At 44.7% G+C, this 27,322-nt stretch overlaps 1 protein-coding gene across 13 annotated transcripts in view; it reads right to left on the reverse strand.

The window, feature by feature from the left end:
* Znf827 (zinc finger protein 827) overlaps positions 1-27,322 on the reverse strand; it is a 179,695-nt gene that overhangs the window by 16,030 nt on the left and 136,343 nt on the right. For all 13 annotated transcript variants that reach the window (XM_052728181.1, XM_052728180.1, XM_052728184.1 and 10 more), the window contains one exon: positions 2,638-2,775. In XM_052728181.1, the coding sequence (XP_052584141.1) occupies positions 2,638-2,775 (138 nt within the window). The remainder of the gene's footprint in view (positions 1-2,637; positions 2,776-27,322) is intronic.

Raw genomic sequence — 27,322 nt, forward strand, 5'->3', positions numbered from 1 at the left:
GATTTAAGTGCTCTTTACTGACTCCTCAAGATGAGCGACAAGTTCCTTTATTTTTTCTTACGATTTATTTTATGTGCATTGGTGTTTTGTCTGCATGTACATCTATGTGAGTGTGTCAGATCTCAGGACCTGGGCTTACAGACAGTTGTGGGTGCTGGGAATCGAACCCGGGTCCTCTGGAAGAGCAGCCAGTGCTCTTAATCCGAGTCGTCTCCAGCCCCTTTATTTTTCTATGGCTTTTGTGCTGACTTGAGTTGTATCTATCTTAGGTGAAGGGATAAAGTGTTCTCATTCCTTTTAGATATCTGATACTGCATTTTCTTTTTCTTCCCTTTTGAAAATTGATCCTAATTAAGTAGGGAATTTTATTCCTCCTCAGTTACTTGGTTACTTGAAATTTCGTTACTTGGTTACTTGAAATTTCATTTAAGTATGCTTAAAGAACAAGGCCTTAAAATGCCCACTTCTTAAAAACACGTTATTGTTTTCTGTCTAATATATGACGAAAATTTGAATTTAGTGGATTTAAAAAGATAAAAAGGTCAACATTAATTTGTCCTATAAATATTGTCTCTGCATTTAGTTTTGCATAATTGCACAAAAAATCTTACTTTGAACCTTTATATTTTTCTTTTTTTTAGATAGGGTTTGTACTCCATGCTGAGCTCAAACTACAGATGCTCCTGCCTCAGCCTCCCAAATGCTGATATTACAGGTGTATTTCAGTATACTTGGCTCTAGTATATTAATAGCTCTGATATTACAGGTGTGTTTCAGCATGCCTGGCTCTATCATATTGATAGCTCTGATACTACAGGTGTGTTTCAGCATGCCTGGCTCTATCATATTGATAGCTCTGATACTACAGGTGTGTTTCAGCATGCCTGGCTCTATCATATTAATAGCTCTGATATTACAGGTGTGTTTCAGTATACTTGGCTCTAGTATATTAATAGCTCTGATATTACAGGTGTGTTTCAGCATACCTGGCTCTATCATATTAATAGCTCTGATATTACAGGTGTGTTTCAGCATGCCTGGCTCTATCATATTGATAGCTCTGATACTACAGGTGTGTTTCAGCATGCCTGGCTCTATCATATTGATAGCTCTGATACTACAGGTGTGTTTCAGCATGCCTGGCTCTATCATATTGATAGCTCTGATACTACAGGTGTGTTTCAGCATGCCTGGCTCTATCATATTAATAGCTCTGATATTACAGGTGTGTTTCAGTATACTTGGCTCTAGTATATTAATAGCTCTGATATTACAGGTGTGTTTCAGCATACCTGGCTCTATCATATTAATAGCTCTGATATTACAGGTGTGTTTCAGCATGCCTGGCTCTATCATATTGATAGCTCTGATACTACAGGTGTGTTTCAGCATGCCTGGCTCTATCATATTGATAGCTCTGATACTACAGGTGTGTTTCAGCATGCCTGGCTCTATCATATTGATAGCTCTGATACTACAGGTGTGTTTCAGCATACCTGGCTCTATCATATTGATAGCTCTGATATTACAGGTGTGTTTCAGTATGCCTGGCTCTATCATATTGATAGCTCTGATATTACAGGCGTGTTTCAGTATGCCTGGCTCTATCATATTAATAGCTCTGATATTACAGGCGTGTTTCAGTATGCCTGGCTCTATCACATTGATAGCTCTGATATTATAGGTGTGTTTCAGCATACCTGGCTCTATCATATTGATAGCTCTGATATTACAGGTGTGTTTCAGTATGCCTGGCTCTATCATATTGATAGCTCTGATATTACAGGTGTGTTTCAGTATGCCTGGCCATATCATACTGGTATATCATCTGGATGTCTTTAAAGTCTGACTTAATGTCAGGCTTTCAAAATAGTTGACTGTACTTCCTTCGGCGTTGAGGACTGAATGCTGGCGTCACATGTACTCTACTGCTGAGCCACACTTCAGGCCCGTCATCTGCACCTTCGGAATGCTTACTGATAAGGTCACTTGACCTTTTCTGCCTTCATTTGCTTTTGCTGATTATGCTACTGTTTGTTCTTTCTTTACTTTTTGTTAATTGGTTGCCCTCCTTGTCCTGACCCTTAGAACCGACATTTGCTGTCCAGTGTTACAGGTAAACAAAGACAGAAACTATCTCTCCACCACCATAGTGCTCCCCCACCCACTGCACCTGCCACCATGAGATGAACCAGAGGAGTGTCTCTTAAGCTCTCACACACCCTGGCTGTGAATAGCCATTCTTACATAATCCTATATCATACTTAGCACTCACACTTAAATCTATATTAGCACTCATACTCAAATCTAAATTAAAATCTCTTAATAAAAAGAAGTAGAAACTAAGTAGGTGGGGTTCAGCCCCAGCCTCTGAACCTTTAAGAGGCTATGAATCTGTTCTTCATAGAGTTCGGGAGTTGACCTGGAGGTACTTAAATGTATATCTTTTCTCATTAGTTCCTCTGGGAATCCAACGAGGCTTTTCAATATAGAGGTTTCCAGGGTCTCATTTACACATAACAGGCAGCACGGCCCGTAAGGGTCAGAACTGGCTAACTTTCCACCACTTCCTGTAGCGATTCTCCTATAGGTCTGGGAGGGGCCATGGCGTACTTGGAAGCTGTGGTCCCCACTCACCCGTGTGCAGCGAGAGGTGTCGAGACAGGGTCTGCTGTCGGCCGAACACTTTCCCACACACATCGCAGGGAAAGAGCTGGTCATTGAACTTCCATGAGGGTAATCCATTTCCTGCCTCAAGGACTATCTTCTCTGTCTCTGGGCAAAGAGAACAAGGCATTGTGAGGAACACAGGGCAAAAGAAATGGATGGCATTTTAGCCAACTATGAAGATGTGTTCAGAGGCTTCCCCACTAACAAGAACCAGTGGCCATCCTCATCCTCATCCCTATCAATGAAGGGTATTGGTGGGGCCCCAATGGCAAAGGGGTCCACAACCCAACAGCCGTTGTGTCTTTGGTGGTTCCTCTTACTGGTAAAGGCCAGTACACACACACACACACACACACACACACACACACACACACACACACACACAGGCCTGACAGTACTCTCTTCTCTACACAGAAGGTACTCAATAAACACTTGCATGATAACTTTCTAGAAATGTAGACACCTGCTACAAAACAGTAAACAAAACATTTGAGAGGCCAGGTTCCAATATGAAAATAAATAGTTCCATGTCTGGAGAGAAAATATCCCATTGCTCTTTATAAAGAAAAGTTTTGCTGCCAAGTTCTGAGTTGTGCAAAGTCTTTAGGCAGGAGCTCACATAAAGCTGACTCAGGACGACCACCATACAGTGGATCTAGTGCAAGAGCACCGACTGTGGTGCTCCACGTCTCCTGTCTCATCCAGAAAACAGTGCTCCACGAGCAGTCCAGATGCAGCCTTGAAAGGAGTAAGCACACGTCAATACACTCTCTTTCCAACTTAGAAACCTTTTATTTTCCATCATTGTCAATAGAATTTCCTTTTATTTCTGACCCGTGCCTCTTCTTTTTTTTTTTTTTTTTTTTTTTTTGGTTTTTTTGAGACAGGGTTTCTCTGTGTAGCTTTGCGCCTTTTCCTGGATCTCGCTCTGTAGACCAGGCTGGCCTCGAACTCACAGAGATCCGCCTGCCTCTGCCTCCCGAGTGCTGGGATTAAAGGCGTGCGCCACCACCGCCCGGCACCGTGCCTCTTCTTAATGAACCACAATAGACTACACAAACATCTCATCTGAAGCCGTGTAAGAAGGCAGGTGACGGAGAGGGATGCCCGGAAGAGGGGAGTGGACATTTCCAAGGGACAGTCAGCCAGTGTTTGTCCTTGACCTGACCGAGTTACTGTGGCCTTCCTGAAGCACGGTGCTACATTACAGAATGGAGTGCATATGGGGAAAATTAAATGTCACCAGGAACTTCTCCTAAGATCCAAGCAGAAGGAAGTGTCCTGAGTGCTGTTTGGAGAACACGGCAGAACCAAATGCTTGATTTCATACAACTAGGCTAAACTGTTTCCAGATACAAGTTTCCACCCGTGTTTGGAGAAGTCAACTGGATCAATGCACATTTGAATGAGGCTTTGCCCGGCAGTGTACTCTGAGGAAAGAAGAAACAAATGCTGCAGAACTGGGAAGGAAGAGCAGGGAGAAGCCGTGGGGAAACGGGAATAATGTTTGCTGCGCGGTCCTTGCCAGCAATCTCAGCCCTGATAAACACATCTATTGATTGATCTGTGTTTGTTAAAACACAGCTCTCAAGGCCTCAGGGAGAAGCAGCTAGTTTGTGTCAGGCAGGAATGCCTGACTAGGACTGTCCATAGAGCATGGGGTGGAAGGGCGTAGGGGATGGTGAGAAGGTGAAGAGAGGAGGGTCAGTCAGACATCTAAAGACAAGGACCACTCCTGGGTGACCGTCCTCACGCCTGAGTGTGGGTATTTCAGCCACATAGAGATGGGAATGGTATTTCAAGTAGTTCCTTCCAAGTGTGTAATCAAATAGCGCTTTCAGGAGGGCGATAATTGTAATAATAGGTGGAGGTCAAGATGGCGCAGTGTCTTCCAATACATCCACAATAAATGAATTAATTGTGCCACAGACCCAGCACGTAGGTGCAATTAACAATGAAGACGCCTCTTAATAATTCTTCTGAGTATTAGTCATGTACTTGAGAAGCTAAAGCATCATAAAGAATTCAGCTACTTCCACAGTCTTAGAAAGCTGTTGCAACTTTGAGGACCCAGACAACTAAGCAGAGAACGCACCACACAGGCACATGAGGCACCCAACATGCCCCAGCCCCAGCCCGTCTGGGCATGGATCTTAACCCCCTGGTGTCTGCATCTATGCTACAGGGACTAAAGACTAGTCTTATTTACAGTCAGATGAATGGGGACTTCTTAGCATTAACATATTGATTAGCACAATTAATTTAATAGCATAACTATTAAGGTCAACTGATAATTTAGAGCAAAAAGTAAGGCATATATGTGTGTAAGGCTAATCTTGGTTGTCAGTTGGACATTCCTGGAAAGAGGTAGCCTCAATGGAAGAGCTAGCTCTATCAGAATGGCCTGTGGCCATGTCTGTGGGACATTTACTTGATTACAAATTGACATAGGAGGGCTCAGCCCCCCCGGAGTGGTACAATCCCTAGGCAGTGGGCTTGGGCTGTACAATAAGGCTAACTGAACACTGAGAGCAAGCCAGTAAGCAATGCTTGTCCATGGCTTCTGCTTCAAGCTCCTTCCTTGAGTTCCTGCCTAGGTCCCCCTTGATGATGGACTGTAACCTGTAAATCAAATAAGTCCCCCAACTCCCCAAGTTGCTTTTGGTCAGAGTGTTTATCACAGCAACAGAGAAGAAATCAGAGCAGTGTTTTAACTAAACTTAAGAGATGTGCGCTCATGGTTCTTAGTGGAAATGCTGGCAGTCTTAAGTCAAACTGCAAAGGTTTTACAGCCTCCCAGTCACACCACATCCCAGGTCGATTCTGGCTGAGACAATCTCTCTGGCAGACACGATTACTGTTAACCCGACAGTCATAGTCACAACAGTCCTTTCCTGCTGTCCTCTCCCACTATGGAGGCAACTGCTGTTGGTCATGAGTCAAGAGCACTGTCCATTGAAAAGGCTTTTGCTTTCCTGATGAAAAGAAGGACATGATTGGGTGTCAGTTTTCTTTCTTTTTCATGCTTTGATAGTAGAGGGAACACCAGGGATGGTGGCAGCTCTTGCGTGAATATGAAGCATGAAGAAGCAAGCCAACTTCCAAGCATGGAGGAAGAAGGTGATGGAAAAAACAAAACAAACAAAGCAGGGCTTTGCTGTCACTGCTCAGTGGCCAAGTGAAGCCAGGAGTCATTTACCACTGGATTTCTTGTTTGGTGAAGAAAATAAGTCACTGAATTTTTTTAAATTACTCATGCCATTCTTAACCGAAACCCTCTTCCACGCTCGTCTCCCAGCTGCAGCATCCCTGAAGGGCACTTCATCTTCTCTCTTGACAGCAGCAAGTGTGAAGCTGGAGGAGCACATTCCCATCTTAATTATCTTTGGTTCTGCTTTAAAAACCTTAAAAGTCTTTTTTTTTTTTTTTTAGATTAGTAAAGGAATTTACTTTAATTTTTTTTTAACTGAAGCACAACATGTACCCCAAATGGAAAAGCATGCACACCAGTAACTGCATCTCAATTAGTCTCAAAGTCTCCAGACAGTTCAAACTATGGTGTTATTTAAAAACTCTGACTTCATTCTTTACCCCAGACCCCCTGGTGTTTGCTTCATTATTTTAAGTAGCTGCACAGTTATGATCTTTTCCCTTTCTTTTAGAGCAAAACTCCAGTCTAATGACAAATTCTTTCTTGCCCAGTTTCATAGGATTTTATCTCGGGCAAAAACATTTTATTCCTTTTCAGATATTTTTATTCTGATTTCTAGAATACCCTCAAATCGCTCCGTAGACTCCTGGCTACGTGGTACGATGCAGTCTCAGGCTTTCCTCTCTAACCGTTCACCTGTAGTTTTAGCCTTGAACATCACTTAGGGCTTTTCCATGTCCTTAATTAAGGCTTCTGTTCCATTTTGTATGGTGGATGGCATGCAGCCCCTCACACATGCCAAGCTGTACCACTGAGCTGCACCCCCATCTACGTTTTTAATTTCAGTGATGCAAACAGATGTACAGGCACAAGTATTTTTGTCTCTGCAGTATGGCCGTGTCTATGCAGTGTCAGTGAGATGTCCCCAGCCATCAATACACAGTGACTTGTGGCCCCCTATTCATGATGATGAGGCCTCATTTGCAAGATGCAATATGGCAAACTGTGCTTCTTAAGACCTGCTGACCCAAAGGGATGTGTCTTATTTGATACACAGGTCATGGGCATGGGATGACCAAACCCAACAACTGTGTCTCCAAAACTGTAGACTGGGGCACAGAATATGGAGCAAGCTGAGGACCCACTGAGCCTCAAACCCAACCCCTTCATAAAAGAGGACCAAATGAATCATTAATTCCAAGATCTTTCCCAACCCGAGGTGCTGTGGGATGTTCTGTATGGCAAATGTGTTGCTCTGATTGGTTGGTAAATAAAACACTGATTGGCCAGTAGCCAGGCAGGAAGTGTAGGTGGGACAAGGAGGAGAATAAAGCTGGGAAGTGGAAGGCTGAGTCAGAGAGACACTGCCAGCCGCCACGATGACAAACAGCATGTGAAGATGCCAGTAAGCCATGAGCCACGTGGCAAGGTATAGATTAATAGAAATGGATTAATTTAAGCTGTAAGAACAGTTAGCAAGAAGGCTGCCACGGCCATACAGTTTGTAACCAATATAAGTCTCTGTGTTTACTTGGTTGGGTCTGAGTGTCTGTGGGACTGGCAGGTGACAGAGATTTGTCCTGACTGTGGACCAGGCAGGAAAACTCTAGCTACACCAAGGTGTACTTCAAGTTGCTTATGGTCAAGAAGGGTTTCCATGGTAACCATGTTTCCACTCTACCTCAAACCTTCATTCAAGAAGGAACCTGAATTTTCATCTTGTTTAAGTCTCTTTTCTTAGATGAAAGAAAACCAAGGCTCAGAGAAAGCAAGTGACTTCCCTAGGCCGTCTTGTTAGTGGCTGAGAGAACTGGACTTCCCCATATTTCATCTTTGCTCCTCCAAGCCACAAGAAACCAACTCAAAACCCTACAACAAACAAAAGGATTTTCTCCTCCCCCTGTTCCTTGGCTGTGCATTTAATATTCTTAGCTACAAGTGATACATAAATCAGTATCAAGGAGGGTCAACAGGACAGTCAGATAGGTACATCCTAGAAGTCAAGCCTTCTCTTCGATGTCAAGTAAGTCATACTGAAAAGTCCCTTGGGCCTTTGGTTGCTACCCAGGGAAACTGTGGTAATAAACACACTTAAGGCATTGCTCTCAAAACAAGGGGGATAAAGAGGAGGACTTGAGTTTGCCTCATTAAGTTCTTTGGCCTTCTGTCTGGAGCATGACACGGCTCTGCTGGGGGAGAAAAGCTCCGTTCTTTGATGGATCGAGCCTCCCTAGCAACCATCACCCCTCCTGACTCGGGCAAGAGAAATGCTGTGAGAAGGGGCTGTATACGGACAAAGCCGGACAACATGAGCTCAATTCATAAATAACTGTTCACATCAGCCAAAGCCAGACTGGCTGGCTCATCTCTGGAGAACAGGGTCTGGGGCCACCTGGGTTTTCTTTCCATCCTGACACATGGAGTCTCGATCAGTTCAGCTGAAAAGTTTTGAGACATAACTCAAAAGTGGAATTCTGGGCTTCTCTAGACTCCCGATAGATGGAAACCAATGAGTCAGGTTGTTTTCCAGGAAGGCCATGCCACTTTCTGGTCAGGCTCAATTCACCTGGCTTTCTCCTCTAGCCTATGCTTAAATCAAGCTCTCACCTGCTTCCAAAGAAGTTTCCAGCCTTCAGGGCTATGCCTCCTGAGGCTGATTATCATCAAGCAAGTGCTGGAAGGTCTTCTATATCCTGGAAAAAATCTGTAAGGGTCTTTTTTCATCTTAGAACCAGTATCTGCTCCTTTGGCTCAGACGACTGAGCTTGGAGCCTCAGGACTGGACTAGGACAGTGGCCACAATGCAAGTGTCTAGCTGGCTTTTATATCCTGTGCCACCAAGTCATGAACCACTAGTGGCCCTGGGCAAGACCTCACAGTTGTTGCTCCTGGCTGCCCCTAACAGACTTACTAGGTTCCCTATGACTGACTCACTGTGGCTCTCCATGTGACCAATTTCTCCTGTAAGACCACTTCAAATACTCTCTCAAAGTAGTATTTATTTATCTATCTGCTGGTCAAGACATCCATTCAACAAACTATTAGGATAGCAGAATTTAGCAAAGGTTTGTCAACCTGTGACCAACTATAAGCATTGGGTAAAGATTCTAAAGTATGGCACAGTTCACTGCCTTGGTCTTCTTTGGGTGTTTTGGAGAACATAAATGCTTAACAAACTACAAAATAAAGCTTTATTTAAATACTTTTGTGTTGTCATTTATTTTTGCTCTTCTGGGGGGCCCACCACCCAGCTCCCAAATAAATCACACATGGAGGCTTATACTTAATGATAAATGCCTGACCTTAGCTTGGCTTGTTTCTTGCCAGCTTTCCTAACCTTAACTTGTCCTGTCTACCTTTTGCCTCTGGGCTTTCCCCCTTCTCTTACTTCTGTACATCTCACTCTTACTCTGTGGCTGCCTGTGCAGCTGGGTGGCTGGGTGGCTGTGTAGCTGGGTGGCTGGGTGGCTGGACCCTGGAGTCCTCCTCCTTCTCTGGCTGCTGCTCTCTCCTTTCTTCACAAATTTCTCCTTCTATTTATCCTCTCTGCCTGTCAGCCCCACTTATCCTTTCTCCTGTCTTGCTACTGGCCATTCAGTTCTTTATTAGACCATCAGGTGTTTTAGACAGGCACAGTAACACAGCTTCACAGAGTTAGACAAACACAACAAAAACAAAAGTAACACACCTTAAAATAATATTCTACACCACTTCTGGAAGATTCATGTATGAAAGGTTGAAACCCAGCATGCAAGTCTCCAAAGCTGCCCAGGACATTCAACCATGTTGGGAGGGAGTGCTATTAAACTGGAACATAGAAAGTAGAGGCCCGCCCACCCTCAAACCAGCTCCTTCATTTACATGGAGGCAATATGGAGCATTGATTCTAAGACTGCTCCCCCCCAAGTCTATCTAGCACATTATATACAATTAAGAAGGGCCCAACAGGACCTGACCATCTTGCCTCAAACCTTGGTTCAAGCAGGAATCTTACCATCTGATTCAGTGTTAAACTTGTGCACATAAGGACATGGGCTGAGAGAGCCCAAATGACTGGTAAATGTTGGTTGACAAGTGGCTTGGGGTACAGAGGCCTCTTTGAACTATGGTCTCATTCAAGCTCCCAGATGCTGTAAGAAGCCAATGTCAAAGTCCACTAAAGCAAGGGTTTGAGCACTTGGGTCTTAGCAAACTGCTACCCTTTAAGGATCAACCCAGGAAAGCTGGTTGGTGTGGTGTTTTGTCTTTTTTTGTTTGTTTGTTTGTTCGTTCGTTTCTTTTTTTGAGATTGGGTCTCATCTGTTGGTTGGAACTCATTATGCAGTCCAGACTGACCTCAAATGCCTGACGTATAACACCCCCGCTTCAAGCTTCTTAAGTGCTGGGATTACAGACATGAGCCACAACACCTAGCTTGGATGGGATTGGTTGCTTAGTACTGGGCCAATAGTTAGCTTCAATAAATACTCACTGATTGACTACTATCTGTTAAATCAGGGAGGACGTATGTGTTTTCTAGACCTGGTCCTCTACACAAGTCACTTCAAAGTAATGGGAGAAAATTCAAGCTTGAATCTTCTGCTAACAGACAATGGCCTGGGACCAGGAACTTCTTATTCCAAGGCAGCTGAATCATGTGGCGCTTACCTACTACATGCTACATGGGAAGCTTCTCTAGACGTCTAGACAGAGTCACTGCTAGAATCTAGGCCAACTGATGCCTGCTTTGCTTCTATACAGCTTAACTTTGAAAAAAGAAATCCATGAATGAAAATGTTGATATTGTTTCTTTATTTTCCTCTACTTGACAGTCCTTAATAAATGCTCAATAAATAAACAAGCCAGTCACATCACCACATTCATGTCTGTTGTGTTAGGCAGACACCTAATTACACTGCAGCATGGAAACAGACTATTCTCAGGTTGACAGGTCTTTGGGTATTGTTACTCTTCATAATGATGGTGGCAGGATTTAAATTCTCAGCAAATGCTCTCAGCATGTCCCAATATCGAGGACATTAAAATCTTGGGTGGGAAACCACCAAGCCTGGAAGTTGTATCATTTCTTTCTTTTTGAAGGGAGTTTGGGATAGGAGTGGCAGGGCTGGCAGACACTAATAAGTATTCAGTACTGAGCAGAATTCCCCCCACCCCTTTCTTTTCAAGGGTGGCAGCATTCCCAGCTACAGGCACACACCTTTCTGTCCAACTTCCCCTGCTCTGAGAGGCTAGTGCAGAACCCAGTTCTGGTTGAGGAAGGTAGAAGTTCTTGCTGAGAGTGTCTTTGCCGCTCTCACTACCCATAATCCTCAAAGGCAGTCAAAGTCTTTTGCCTTTGACCCTGGGCATCTCCCTTGATGCCAGCAGGTGGAGCAGAGTCCTTCAGCCATGAAGATGAAAACCACTGATAAGGGGGAAGAACATAATGCCAGAGGACTGAGTACTCAGTGTACACTGTCTCTGACTTTGTTAGATAAAACAGATCCATGTTCAGTATGCCTCCGAGTGAAGCTGAACACACTTCTAACAGTGACTCCACTGGGCAGCTGATTGTCATGATGCAGACATCAGGGTGTGTTAAGCAGTGCACCAGGGAGGCAACGCAGGACTGAAACAATGACTTACATTTACGGAGGAGTCATCAGCGTCCTAGGCCCCATACTATAGGTTTTCCACATTGCATTTAACCTCACAAAGCACTGTACCTAAGACATTCGTGTTAGACCTACCATTTGAAAGGAAAAGTGTCCGCCGGCTCAGGGTGGCCGAGCTGAAGGTCACCTAGCTGGTGGCTGTCAATCTCTCTCACTCAAAAGCCCATTCATTGCATTATACTATAAGACCACAGAGGAAAAATCTAACAACTTCAATTTACTGCACCAGAGACATCTGCTACAGCAATGTAATTTAGTTCCATTTTAAAGTTTCCTGTGAGCACTAACCACAGAGGCTCTAACCGGGTGCCTCATGTCTGCAATGCCGGTACTAGCAAGACTAAGGCAGAAGGAAAGTCATGAGTTCAAGAGCAGCTTGGGCTACAGAGTGAGACCTTGTCTGAGGAAACAAAAGAAGAAAGGAAGGGAGGAGGGCTTGGGGGAGGAAGAGCCATTGCCAAGGCCTCTGTGAATACATTATTTAAGAAGGCATTACTGGGGCCACCCACACACTTCCCCTAGGGCCTGCTTGGAGAGAGAGAGGCAGAACTCCATCCTTATCTTTTCTCTACCTATCCTTTCTGCTGTCTGCTGCCTCTCCAGCCACTTCCCAGGTCTTACATCAGATGTGCAGGATAAGCTATACTATAGTTTGGAATCTTAAATGTCCTTGTGTTAGGCCTGGTCCTTAGTTTGCCGTCATTGGGAGGTGATGAAATGTTTGAGGTAGCCCACTGGGAAGTCTTCAAGTCACTGGAGGTGTGCCCTTGAAGGGGACGGTGTCTCTGGCTTCTGGGCTTTGTGGGTCTGTGGTTTTGCACTGCCCCCATCTCCCAGTGTGAGGTACCTTCCCCTCAACAGAGGTGTAAAGAAGGGTCTGGCCAATCATAGGACAGAACCTTCTCACTGTGAGCTCAGGCAAGCCTTTTCTCCTCATAAAGAGGTTTTCTCAGGTTTTTGCTGTAGAAACAGAAAGTTAATTGATACACTGTCTATAAAAATGGTTGGTCTGGCAAAAGATTAGTGTGTAAAGGCACTTGCTGCATATCTGGTAACATGAGTTCAATCCCCGATACCGACATTACAGGAGAGAACAACTCCCAAAAGTTGCCCACTGACCTCCAGACATGCACCATGGCACATGTGTGAATTCACATGCATGAAAAAGTAAATGTTGTAAAACATTAAAACAAAAAATTCTGACTCATGCCTATAATCCTAGCTCTTGGAATACCACGGCAGGAGGATGGCTGTGAGGTCTGGACCAGTTTGTCTGTCTCGGCATAGTGACTTCTAGGTCAGCTTAGGCTACAGAGTGACAGCTTGCCTTAGCATTCGCCCCACACCCTGACCCAAATTCTGAGCACCGATTAGCAAATTTTAGCGAAAAGTTTTTCTTCAGGTCCACTTGTATCTGCCCGAGAGTGAGATACGACACTGACTATTTTTTTCAACCTTTCCCATAGAGAGAGAGAAAATAAGACATAGCCCAACAAATCTGAGCCTGCTGTGACTGCAGTGAGTCTCTGAAAACCATTAACTCCAAACCTTCTCTTCCATGGTTACTGGAACATTTGGGAAGGTAGAAGAACATCCTGAGGGAACACATCACCATCATCTAAATCATCAGGGGAGTTTCCCCACTCCTCACTGATTGAGAGGCTGTATGAAAATACAGACTGAATGAATAAATGAGGGATAATTAAAAGCAGCCACTGTACAACAGTGAAGGTCTAGGCTAAGGCTGCGCCTCGATGGTGGAGCACTGGGTTAGCATATGCAAGGCCTTGGGTCTGAGCTCCAGCTCGGCAAAATACAAATACATTATAAGTTATTGTATAATCTGAAATTACCATATTATAAAATATCTTGTACATGAATAAGATTTTAATGCTTCTTTGCTCTCTAAATTATACACCATGCTAAATATCCCACCAACATTCAGATACTTCCTGACTGTTTTATGATTCATGTCATAGTCATAAATATTACTGAAGTGAGCCTTCAGAGGTCAAGTGGGCCTCACTGAGGTTAGAATCCACTGGAATTCTCAATGATTTTGTCTTCTTTTCTTAGTGACAAGCCTTGATCCTACCAACGGCTCCTTCAAAGGTTTCCAAATACTGTCAAAGCCCTACCAGCTCCGGATGCAGGATTCCTGTGTCTAACCTGCTGCCTTTACTTCTGACTTCTGAAGTGACAGAAGCCAGCCATCTGATAGGCCTTCGACGTTGGCACACACAGCACCCTCTTAGCTTAGGGGAGAGCTGGTGTTCGAAGGCATCCTGAGCACAAATGGGCGTCTTGGAATATCCTCGAAGGACTCCTGGGCAACTGTGTCTACAGTACTTCAGAGCTCTGCTCTCCCAGCTCGTAAGACCATTTGAAAACGCAAGCTCAGAGGACTGACAGCCCCTACCCCCATCCCAAAGATAGAGCTCTGCATAGCCCTGGAACCGTAGACCAGGCTGGCCTCGACCTCAAAGATCAGCCTGCTCCTGCCTCCTGAGTGCTGGGATTAAAGGCACACGCCAACCCCCCCCAACCTCCCTTCCCCCACCCCAGACGTCTCTTTATCCAAGGAATATTTATTGTGCTTTTTGTTCTAAAATTAATTTGTCTTTTTTTATTTGGAAAAATACTATACAACAAAAATCTGTACTTTTAATCACTTAAAAAAAAAAAAAAAACAACCCAACCACATTTTAAAAAAAATCTTGACTCTGAAATAGTGTTTATTTGATTAAGCAGATTGTTTTCATATGGTGGGAATTTCTGTCAGCTGGCTTATTTAACTACTCCCCAGGTGGGGAGTCACAGACACAGTGCTGGGGAATTCTGCTCGTCTTTGCTCCTTTGGCCAGAGACTGATGACTTAGAGGTAACAAAATGGATGCTCCAGCTCTGGAGGTGGGAAACACCAAATGAAGGCAGAAGGGTCTGGTGAGGACCTGCTTCTCAGCTGGGCTCAGGGGAGAGCAGTGAAGGGCTGAAGGAACTAATCTCATTCCTGCATGCCCCATCCCACGACCTGACCACTCCCAATACCCCATCCTCTAACCCTCAACGTGGGAGGAAGATTTCAGTCTATGAATCCGGAGAGGTCACAGAGACATTGCTAGGCAGGAGGTGAGACAAGAGACTGTCAGCAATTTCCTAGGAAAGTATGACCTAATGAGTGGCCATATTAATAACCTCTTACCAAGAATAGCAATCTGGATAACTTGCCTGTTTTCTATTCATGTGTTTTGTTACATTTTTATTTACTGTATGTTCATGTGTGGCATGTGAGTACCACAGTGTACTGGTGGAAGTTAGAGGACTTGCAGCAGTTGGCTCTCTTCCCGTCATGTGGCTCCCAGGGACTGAGCTCAGGTCGCCAGGCTTGGTGGTAAGCACCTTTACCCACACTTAGCCATCTCACTGCCTCCCTGAACACTTTTTGCAATGAGGGGAAAGTTATGGGTGTAGATGTAGGTGAAGTGGGACAAACAGTGAAGACTTATTTTCTTCCAGATGCCACACTAAAGGAAAGAGTTTTTGCTACAGTTTTATTTAATCTTCACAAGAGCACAGAAAGACTGGGCTCGTTATTGTCTTCATTCTATAGACGAGAAAAATCACAGCTCTGAACGATGAAGGAGTTAGCTGGCTCCCATTTAGCAGGTAAGACAGAGAGGTGAGATTTGAACCTGGGATGCTCCACTAGGAAAAATACATATTCCACAGCTTCTCCTGTACATGGGTGTGTTAATCCTCTCAGAAACAACTGTCGAGTAGAAATGGCTGCTGGCTGCTGGCCAGGAGGCTCTTCTAGACTGGTGACCTTACTTGGGCCTGGTGTTAAAAAGGTCAGTGCCACATGCTTATTTTTCCTCTTTCTTAGGTGGCAAGTGGCACTGTATTCCGTGGCCTTGGCTCAAAACACAACTATGGGAAGCCTTGAACATTATATAACTGATGCCCCTGTTGAGTGGAGTGCAGTTAGAACAGGAAGCTCTGGTGTAGATGTAACTGTATTCTAAATGCATACCCTATTAGCAAGGAGTTTTGAAGGAGCTTAGAAATGACTGTTAGGGCTCTGCCATGATCAATACAATGAATGAAAAATCAGAGCCATTTCTTTTTAATCATTGTGGGATTGGGCAAGAGTAACAAGTAGATTTTTGGCTCATGTAAACAGAAATGTAAATGCCCAACAAGCTTGGGACATTTTTAAGTAACAGATAATCTATGGTTCAAGCACACAGCAGCTAAGCAAAATGAGAAGCATGTATTACTTTTGAAAAGCATCGTCTTCCAATTTCAATTCTCAAATTGAAAAGGAAACCAAATAAAATCACAAAAAAATTGATGTAGTTGAGTGTGATAGCTAATGCCTGTAACTGAAGCATGTGGGAGGTGGGGCTGGAGGACTCTGAGTTCAAGGCCAGCCTGAGCTACTCTACGCACAAAAAATTCTATGAAATCAGTAGTTTGTTTACTAAATAAGATACTAGAAATATCAAATAGTAAATTGGAGACATGAAAGGACTTCTCTCTATGAGGGAAAGGCAATGTATTAGTTTTTGAGAGGGTCTCATGTAGCCAGCCCATCACGCTCTTGAACTTGCTATGTAGCAGATGAGGACATCTGTGTGGACTATTACTTTAACTATGTAAAGATGTGTTACATTTGTTTATGTTTCAGAATATTACTTTAACTATGTAAAGGTGTGTTATATTTGTTTATGTTGTGGAATATTACTTTACGTAAAGGTGTGTTGTATTTGTTTAACTATGTAAAGATGTTACATTTGTTTATGTTGTGGAATATTACTTTAACTATATAAAGATGTGTTGCATTTGTTTAATTATGTAAAGATGTGTTGCTGTTTTACCTTGCCTGCCTAAGGCACCTGATTGTGTAATAAAAAGCTTAACTGCCAATAGCTAGGCAGAGGAGGGACAGGCAGGGTTGGCAGGCAGAGAGAATCAGTAGGAGGAGGAATCTAGGATGTGGGGTGGGGGGTGAAAGAAAGAGAGGGAGATGCCCGGGGCCAGCCAGGTAAGCCATCAGCCAGGCAGACATGAGGAAGAAGGACAGCAGGACATTCAGAAGGAAAGAAAGGTAAAAAGCCCCAAGGCAAAATGTAGATGAAGAGAAACAGGCTAATTTAAGTTTAAAAAGCTAGCTGTGATGGTTTGAAAGAAAATGGCCCCCAAAGGGAGTGGCACTATTAGGAAGTGTGGCCTTGTTGGAGGAAGTGTGTCACTGTGGGAGCAGGCTTTGAGGTCTCTTTTCTCAAGCCTCACTCAGTGTGACAGTCAGTCGACTTCCTGCTGCCTTTTGGTCAAGATGTAGGCAACACCGCATGCTGTCATGATGACAAAGGACTGAACCTCTGAAATAGTAAAGGAGCCACCCCAATTCAATGTTTACTTTGTAAGAGTTGCCGTGATCACGGTGTCTCTTCACAACAATAAAAAACCTAACTGAGACATTAGCCAAAAACAAGCCTAAACTAAGGCGGAGCATTCATAACCATAAGTCTCTGTGTCATGATTTGGGGGCTGGCAGTCTGAGAAAGCCTATTACAGACACCCTTGAACTTCTGATCCTCCTGCCTCCCCTCCCGAGTACTGGGTTTAAAGGTATGCACCATTTGTGGTGCTGGGGATTGAAATGAGGGCTTCCTGCATGCTACGCAAGCTCTCTGCCAGCTGGGCTCATCCCCAGCCCCATAAATCCAATACATTCTAATCATGTCCTCTGTTTATAGTTTGTCTTACATATTTTAACTGCTTGTCTTTGGAAAATTTTTTCCTATCCTCTCCTTTTAAGAGATCATAAGACAATAAAGACTTGTGATTTGCTTAAAATTTCTCTAGTTACAGGCAAGAGAGAAAAGACACATTGATGTGTGATATGTAAATTAATGTGAATAATTTTCCCACAGATGAGTCTGAGGGGTGGCTAACTTTCTGTCCTGTAACAGGAACTCTCTACCTTTGATAGCAAAGGTTCAGCATCCTTTGGAGACTATCTCAATGGAATCTCTACTTCATCCTCTATGGACTAGGGAACACTGGGGAAAAGGTATACTATTCTCTGGTTTGTAGACAATTTATGGGGTGTAAGAGCTAACTGCCTGACTAAAGTTGCATGGTGAAGTCTGGGCTGGTCTGGAACACCGTCACCCCCCAGGTCCTGCTTCCCCAGATGCTGAGTTCAGATTAATCACACTACATATCAAGAGCTTTGCATAATGCATCAGTCTTCAAACCACTCACTGTACTACGAAGCACTGGACTAACAGAAACAGATATCACTGTGAGAATAGTTTTCTGTTATTTTCCAGTTTGGGTATGTCCACATTTGTAACCTTTATGGTGCACAGACAAAGATTTTTGCACCAATATTAAATATAGGAACTCACAAATAGTTCTTGAGTCAGATCACTGCCACGTTCTCATTTCAACAGCGTGTGGCTAATTCTGCAGCAGATGAATTTATGTCTAGGTTCTGTTGGTGTCTCCTGGGTTGAAAATGTGGACACAACCTAATCTTACAGGAGACAATGCCAAGTAAAACTCCTAGAGATATCCCATCTATGTTTCATACTTTAAAAGCTCCCATATAACCAACACCTATAAAGGTCAGCAGAAAGGATTTTTGACTCTTCAATATCCAGAGTTGTATGTGTGTGTGTGCATGTGGGTGAGTGTGCATGTGGGTGAGTGTGCATGTATGGCTGTAGAACATATGTCATGTGTCTTCCTTAATCACACTGCAGCTTACTTTTAAATACTATTCCTATTAATTATTTGAGTATTTCACTGTGTATTTTGGTTATATTCACCCTCCCCCCATCTTATTTGTTGAGACTCACAAGCTCTGGGTATCAACCTGTCTGTTCTGGGGATCTGAATTCAGATCTTCACACTGGCACAGCGGGCACTTTACCAGCTGAGCGATCTGCCCAACCCCCAATCCATGGAGCTGTTAAAGATATCAGCAACACCCATAGCAGAACAGAAGCCTGAAAAACTTCAGATTCCAAACACTGGCCACCATGAGCCACAAAGCCAGTGTGCGGCAGTGACTTTTCCCAAAGTGCAGGTTTAACCAAAAAGGCAAGAGATGTGACTCAGACTAGGTCTGTTGGCCATGTGTGCTGCCACAGGATGGCGACCTTGCAGTCAGCTGCCCATGGAAGGTGACCAGGCTACCCCCTCCCTCTTTGCACATCACTCCATTCCTTAGGCAGCAGGCCCTCCTAAGCCTGTCTCTTGCCCTAAGTGACAGAGTGAGGAAAAGCTAAATCGTGTGTTGGGTGAAGCACAGAAAGGGAGGTGGGAGCCCCGGAAATGGTTCTGAAATTCTCTGAGAATCTGCAAAGTTACTGTAGGTGTCTTACTGATGGAGTCTCTAATAAGGCTCCTACTTTCTTCTCTTTGAGTATAATTCAGGGCCAGTGGTTAAAAAATCATATACAAATATGCAGAAAAGTTGGTCTGTTAGCTAGGCCTGGTGGCACAGGCCTGTAATCTCAGCTACTAAGAAGACCGAGGCAGGGGGATCCCAAGTTCAAGATCTGTTTCGGCTACACAGTGAATTCAAGGCCAATGTGGAATATTTAGTGACCTAGTCTCAAAGAAAAATGTAAAAAGAGGGCCAGAGAGATGAGTCAGTATAGTGTTTGCCTAGCATGCATTGAACATGTTTTTTGTTGTTTTGTTAAACAAAACAAACAATGGGTCATCAATTCTGGCTCGTATAGTTAAATGCTCATGTCTGCATTGGAGAGAAAATGGCCTAACAGACGCAACATTTAGCTCCAAAGTGAATGCACAGATCACTCCTTTGGTTCTCAGCATTGATCCTGTTGAAAGAATAGAAGCATCCCCAAATTCTTTAAACTGGGAAGGATGCAATCATTTAATTCCCATGTTCACGTTAGTTATTTTCGTTAATTTGAATTGGGATTGCCAATTCGTCAATTTGGGAAGAGAGATGTCAACTGAGAAACTGGCCTGACATTTTCTAGATTTCTAGGCAGTGGCACCCCTAGGAGGTAGTCCTGGGTAGTGTAAGAAAGGGAGCTGAGCAAGCAAGTGAACAGCATCCTTCCCTGGTCTTTTCTTCAGCTCCTGTTGCCAGGTTCTGGCTTTTAGGTCCTGCACTGACTTGCCTCAGTGATAAACTGTGACCTGGGAGTTGGCATATGAAATTAACCCTTTCCTCCCCCAAGTTGGTTTCAGTCAGTGTTTTATCGTGGCAACAGAGAAGTACAAGAGGACACACAGGTATTACCACTTGCTACTTGGGGAAAAGAATTACTTCATTTCTCTAATTCCATTATGAACTTGAAAGGAACACCAATTTCAGAATGAGTGTTCCCTGAACAAACAAGGATTTATGCAGGCATATTTTCACTTGTGCATGCATAGACACTTGTAGGATGTACAGGAAGCTGGGATGCAAGAGGCAGACGTGAAGACATAGAGCCAGGGAAGCAAGGCTCAGTGAACAACTCCTGCTGGAGGAAAAACCTTGTCTGGTCATTCCTAGACTCAGTTTCTCACTTTGTAATTTGCTGTCCCTCTTTACTTAACACACATGCAGCAAACAGGACACCAGCAAAGCACAGCGAGCTGTGAAGTACCACCGCAAAGCACGTGACACAGGCCCTCCTAAAGGCCTGTGTGGGAGAGGCATGATGTCCATTTCATACATACTAACTGGGGCCCCACACTGGACCACAGGGAGTCTACTGGGGGTGTCTTCCCTGGGGTCTTGTCAAGTCAGACACAGCCAGGGGCACTGTATTAAAGCACTGATCTCCAGCCTGTGGTTTTGAGCTGCCTAATTCTAGGACCACAACTGCCAATCAATGGAGCTCTAGTAGAATTTAATACCCCAGAGCAAAAATTAGGGGTCCTCAAGGGTTCTTCCCAAACAAATTGTATCCCATTCAAAGAGGATCTGAGCCACTCTGTAATGAAGAAAGTCTGCAGACCAAGGCCGGGGGCAAGCATGGACCCTGCTCTCACACTCGGTGCCTTTAGGTGGAACTGTCTTAGAAAGCCTCAGCTGATCTTTCCTTGTACTCTTGCTACTGCCCTTACATAACAACCAGAGGATGAACTTCCTATGAGTTACAGCTGCTCACCTGGCACCAGGGGAAGCCTTACACTGGGGATATGGTGAATTTCAACTTTAAGATGACTGACAGCAACCTCCTCCTGAAAGCCTTCACCTTCTCCTTGGCACTCCTCCATCAGGGTAAGGCAGCCGGTCCTTAATCCCACCTGTTCCTTCCATGTCTGTCTCTCCTGTATCATTAGCTCTAAAGGAGAGACGTAAGGATGGGCTTTTTCTCCTGTGTGGAGGAAGTGAAACTGTCAAGTCTGTTACATGTATCAGGCTTAGAGAGACAAGAGTCTATGGTACAAATGGAAATGGTTTCTTCTGGAATCTGCATCGCATTCTTGTTAGGACTCTCATCCTGCCACACCACGCTCACAATTTGAGCCAGCCCAGCAAGGATTATGAACCAAGTCTGTCTACACAATGTCCACTTTTAAATGGCTGTCTGTAATATCTTTCTGTTGAAAAACAGTGCTGGCAGAGGCAGTCAGATCTCTGAGTTCGAGGCCTGCCTGGTCTACAGTACAGACAGGGCTACAAAGAGAAACCCTTTGGTCTTGAAAAACCAAATAAATAAGTAAATAGAAAAGAAAAATGTCAGGAACCATTATAATAGGTTACATGGTTCATCCTAATTGATTTTGAGGTTAAATGGAATCAGAGTCATCTTATTAAATTTTATGTCATGAATACCAAACAGACATTGAGAAATTGTGGGGAAGATGGGGTGAGATTTTAAGATCTAACCCTGACGGGGCGGGGCGGGGGGGAGTTCTGACAACCTCTCTCAGGTTGTTAGAGGACATTGTGTTAATTTTGGACCTGCTTTGAGAAACTTTTTGAGAAAAGATCGCAGACAATGTTTGTGGACTGAGGAGGCATGCTGCCCCCATGGAGCTCATCTCCGTAACAGAGCACGCTAACACATCTATAGAAATATCCCGCCCCAGGCAGCCTGTGCGTCACAGGTTCACAGTGGTGGAAAGTTAGGAAAGAACACGTTTCAGGAGTTAAACCATCCACGTCAGCAGTACGGTCTTTCCTCGACATGGTGTGCATGTGGGTTTGCTGCTTTAGAGACCGTCTAAACCAGCCAGGATGCTCTTAGAGCTGAGGAGGCAGGACACGATCTTGCAGGGTAGGTGTCTGCTACATGGTGCTGAAGTCTTAAATACCAAATGCTAGTTTTCTGTTGCTGTAAAAAGCACCCTGACCAAGGCGACTGAGAGAAGACAGTCTATTTGAGTTTATGGGTCCAGCCATCGTGGTGGGAAGTGTGGCAGTGGCAACAGGTGCCGAGAGCTCACACGCTTTATTATAAGCACAGGACAGACAGACAGAGCAAACTGGAAGTGGCAGGCCATGACACCCACCCCAGTGACATACTCCTTCTACACGGCTGCACCTAAACCTCCCCAAGCATTGCCACTAACTGGAGGCCACATGTTCTATCTGAGCCTATGGGGCACATTCTCTTCCAAGCCACAACACACGTCAGAACTGAGACTGTGACCACCATTTGTACGTCTCCAAAATTGCATTTTATCCCCTAAGAATTCTTAGATGTCCTTACTGAGGAGTAAAGGGAGAATGACCTTGACTGGCGAGATGGGTCAGTGGGTAATTGTGCTTGCTGTCAAGCTTGACAACCTGAGTTGGATCCCTGGGATCCCTGGGCCAGAAATTCCTGGCACTTGGTCAGAAATAGACAAATGTGCAGCCAGCCATTTGAAGCCGTTAAGGCAGCTGTAATGTCACGATTTGCATTGTGTCCCTTTGTGTCCACCCATGTGGTTCTGAGGTAGGAAGCTGGCAGTCAAAGGTTTGGGAGCCAGCACAAATCCCCGCCCAGTGCAACTCAGCATTAGCTTCAGTTCAAATCAGATCTCTAGTTTGGGTAGTTTATTGGGGATTTGGATGGCAGTAGCAGCTACCACACAAAATTAATTCAAAGCAACAACAAATATTTGAGACTCAAAAAACCAAATGAAATCTATAGGCATCCATTTGCCTAGTAAGTTAAGGCTCAGCTGAGTTGTTATAAAATGCACCAGCCGGGGCCTAAATCGCCCCACAATGATATTGATCGTGCTTGGTACAGCTCACTACGTACGGTAGACGCTGCTTGAGTACATCCCGAGAGCTCACTCATCCTACAACCCCGCAGCGGCATCATCAGTAGCAATGTATACACTTGGGGGTCCAGGCAGATTCTGCTGCTCAGGTTAACCTAACGGTGAAACAACAAGCCAGTGTAGACGCTGTCACCGCCTGTGAACTCTACCCTGGCCAAAGGCCAGCAGGAATTGTTAATCAGGCTATGAGTTCCTGACCCTGAATTAATCCAAACAAGTTATTTCCACCTGAGGCAAAGCTAGAGGCCCTTGGACACCCAGGCATTGCTTCTTTAGTAAAGGACCCTTGACTTCCAGCTGAGCCCATGGCTGTGACATGCTTGTCAGCATCTCTAAGGGCCAGTTGTGGCCAAGTGACCAAGCTCCAGGCAACTGGACTATCAGAAGTGTTATGTGTGATGTCTAGGTCAAAGCTTCTTACAGAGGGTCATGACCTGACGTGGGGTAGGGTAACTGAGCGATGGGGGCTGCAAAAGATTGGGCAACAGTCCAAGGTTTCTGGACACACAAGACAAAAACTCATTCCAATTCAGACCCACACTGAGTGATGAAGCTGAGATGTTTCTTACAGCACACCCTCCGTGCTGCACCATGTGACTTCACTGCAGCCTTGGTTCTGAACTGACACCATTCACACTTCCCACTGTAAGTAATGTCACACCAGGAAATGCCAGCTAACGCTGCCTGCAGCGCCTCGGCTCACATTCCGGACAAATGGCACGGTTTGTTTGTTTTTCCTCTATGTACAAACTTTCCTGTTCTTGCAGAAACAGTGGTTTAATTCCACAAAACAAAGATTTTTATTTCTTCCTTGGATCATTCCTCAGTGTGTAATTATGAAATTAGTGTACCATGGTATTTCGCTGTATTAAGCGAACAAGCACACCCACCCCGTTAGTATGCACATTTGCTTCCATCCTTAAATGGAAACATGATATGTATATCAGTGAATTGTTCAAGATAAATTTCTTCATGATTATTACCAGCGAACACTTGATTTATTATGTACTCATCTACTAGAGGTCATGTAAAAATTCCTCAGGCAAAAGGTACCGTGAGTGGGAAAGTTTAGGAAGCCCTGCTCTAAGCTATGCCCTTAAAAGGAAGGTTATGGCCTCACTGCCTTCTCTTTCCTTTCTTGTGTTCAAACTCTGCAGTGCTGAGGGGAGCTGGAGCTGCCATGCCACGTGGGAAGTGAAGTGGCCGGTCAAGGATGGTGGGGCAATAAGGGCGTCTGAGTGCCCTGCAGCCACTGCCCTGGCTGGGACTCTATACTCCGGGTGCTAACTCAAAGAGAAATTACACCTTATTCAAGCCATGATTTCAGTGTTTTAATAGCCACCGAATCATCACTGTGACTCGCACATTCAACACTTTAACCCCTGGAAGTGTGTTCAGTTGGGTAGTTTCCAGGGAGCAGGGTGCCTGATGAGGCAAGCGTTGTCCTCTGTTTCTCGAGATTTTTTTTTTTTTTTTTGTTTTTGTTTTTCGAGACAGGGTTTCTCTGTGTAGCTTTGCGCCTTTCCTGGAACTCGCTTTGGAGACCAGGCTGGCCTCGAACTCACAGAGATCCACCTGGCTCTGCCTCCCGAGTGCTGGGATTAAAGGCATGTGCCACCATCGCGAGATTTTACTGCGAGTTCATGAGCAAGACGCTGTCCTAAGTAGCTAGCCCTATTTAGGTCATTGTTACACTAACTAGTATCACAACTGCCTGGTGAATTATTTGTCCATCCACCCACCCATCCGTCCATCCATCTTAGAGTCTCATGTAGCCCAGGCTGGTCTTGAATGTGGCACATTAGCTGAGGGTAACCCGGAACGCCCCACTTTCCGGCTTTCATCTCACAAGTGCTGGGATCATAGATGTGCTCACATACCTGGTTTTATGTCATGACAGAAATTAAACACAGGGCTTCCTACATGGTAGGTAGTCGACTGCTCTACACCTACGCTGCAGCCAGCTGTTTTACAGAAAGCAGACAAATGTGAGCAGAGCTATCACATAACCAAACCATAGATTAGAAACCTAAGAATTTTCCAGAAGCACATGTTTATACACAATTAAAACAGCGTCACCTAATTAGTGCTTACTGGGTCTATCTTGTGAGTTTTGGTTTTCAGTGGGCCCAGTATGTACATTTGCCAATGTTTAATGCAAATTCAAACCCAGCACTATTGCAATTTAGATCATATATTAGCTCTTAAGATCTGCCTGTCTGTCCCCCAATACTGAGGTTACAGGCACACATGGCCATGCTGATTTTTTTCATGGGTGCTAGGGATTTGAACTCACATACTCTTGCTCTCACAAAAAAATGCTCTTATCCACTGAACCACCTCTCCACCTCCCTCCCCGCTTTGGCAACTGAGGATTGTATCTACAACCTCACTTATGCTCGGCAGCACTGTACCTCTGAGCTACATCCTCCTGCCTTTTATATTTTGACTTGAAGCAGGCCCTTGCTGTGGTAGTCCAGCCTGACCACCAACTTCCAGTCTTGCTGCCTCAACTCTGAGCAGCTCGTACTGTATGCACCCCATGCCTGGGTACTGGATGCTTGATGTCATTCCCAACTTTTACTTACAAGATGCCAGCCACAGCTACTCTGCAGTTAAGATGACCAAAAATGACCCCATTTACCAAGCATCCCATGGGGCAAACTCAGTCCCGGGAAAAGCCCTCCACGGAATGTTTGATAGGCTGCAGGGTTTGAGAAAGCTGGTACTGTGACCATTTTTAAATTCCCCAGGAGGCGAACAGGTAAGTCCACAATGCACTTTCTAGGACAGTGGTGCTCTGGTGACCAGAGGCAAGGGGCATGGGCAGATTCTCATTTTTTTTTTTTTGACAGGGTTTCTCTGTGTAGTTTTGGTGCCTGTCCTGGATCTCGCACTGTGGACCAGGCTGACCTCAAACTCACAGAGATCCACCTGCCTCTGCTTCCCGAGTGCTGGGATTAAAGGCGAGCACCACCACCTCCCGGCAAGATTCTCATTTTTTTTAAATTAAGAAGTTCACTGAGCCTTTCCTAAGGAAACTCACAGGGTGGTAAAGAAGTTGAAGGTGTAATTCCAAGCACTACTGGCCATTGGTCCAACTTCTTCTAGCCAAGGTTAGATGGAGATAATTGCATGAAGTAAATACAGGAGCGCCAATATTTAGCCATCTAGAGACTGCACTGACAGTGGAGAATTTGGCCCTTTCAGAATTGAGACTTTCCCTTACCCAGCGCCCGTTTGTGTTTCTGTGCTGTTATTGACAGCACTGTATGTAGCTGCAGGCGTTTAATATTACATATGAGTCCTAACCTCATTTGCAGATATTTAAACAGGTAAGCTTTTAAAGCTACCAGTCAGGTTCTTCTAGCTTGACAGTCCCCTAAGACTTAGCCTTGAATCTGTTTTAATGAATGGGAGCCTGTTCACATTCCAGGAGATCAGCTCATTCAAGACAAATGGTATCCTGAAAACCAGTTTCCTGTTAGAGAGAGTAGGGGAGAAGCATACTGTAAAAAGACCCTGTCACCTGTTCTGAGATGGAACTCTATGTGAACTGGGGATGCCACTGTCAAGCTGTGTACCTTTCAAGTCACTACCCTTATCGCCAGCATCCTGGCATAACAGATGACTGTCAGAACATGGGAAGTCATCAATTTGATGTCAGTTTTCATCAACATACCAGACAGAAATAATGCTCCCGGGATAGGGTGGAATTATATTGTTTTAATTGAGAAAACTGCTGATTTCTGGAATAGGAGAATCCAAATCCCATAGTCCCTTCCCTTTCAAATCACATGCTTTTAAAAGCTCACCTGATTGCTGCGACCCGTCATCTCCAGCCACTCCCTGCTTTGTTATTTTAATCCAAGCATCCTACCTACTCATGGTGGGGAGAGAGGAGAGTACAGACAGGGGACCTGCTATTCCTAGAAAAATGAAAGTCAAAGGCAGCACACTGGGTCATCTGTCATTTAGCTAATATTCTGAATAAGAATGGAGGCTGCATATAATCACAGTCTCCTAAGTCCAAGGAGGTGCTCTACCAAAGCCAAACCAGATACCGAGGGATGGAAGAGTCTTGTTAATGACAAAATAAAATACACTCTGTTGCGGAATATTTGTTTAACTATGCAAAGATGTGTTGTATCACCTCACCTGGGCAGCACAATATAGCCAGTCCTGTTGGTGGAGGTGTGGATGAGCCAGCCCTGAAGCTGTGAGCATTGGAGAGCTGCCCCCATTACTCATCTGTCATGTGGAAGGAAGCATGGGTGGGGGAGAGATGCCCCCCCATCTCCATCTGAGGAAGGTGGGAGAGCTGGCCCTGGGGTTATAATATTGGGAGAGCGAGCTCTACCCCTCATCTGATGCACTCACGAGAGTGGCCCCTATGCCGTGCCTGCACAACACAGTAGAGCTGGCTCTGAACGTGCAGGTGTGGGAGATCCAACCCTGAGGACAGGAAAGCAGCACTTGGCCCCGCCCCTTGCTCATCACTACAAGGGGTGAACTCGCCAGGGGAATGCAGGAGAGCTCACCCTGGTGGTGAGGACAAGGGAAAGCTGGCAGGATGACC

Source organism: Peromyscus californicus, unplaced genomic scaffold (genome assembly GCF_007827085.1).
Source record: "Peromyscus californicus insignis strain IS unplaced genomic scaffold, ASM782708v3 Scaffold_8__1_contigs__length_139910024, whole genome shotgun sequence".
Taxonomy (NCBI): Eukaryota; Metazoa; Chordata; class Mammalia; order Rodentia; family Cricetidae; genus Peromyscus; species Peromyscus californicus.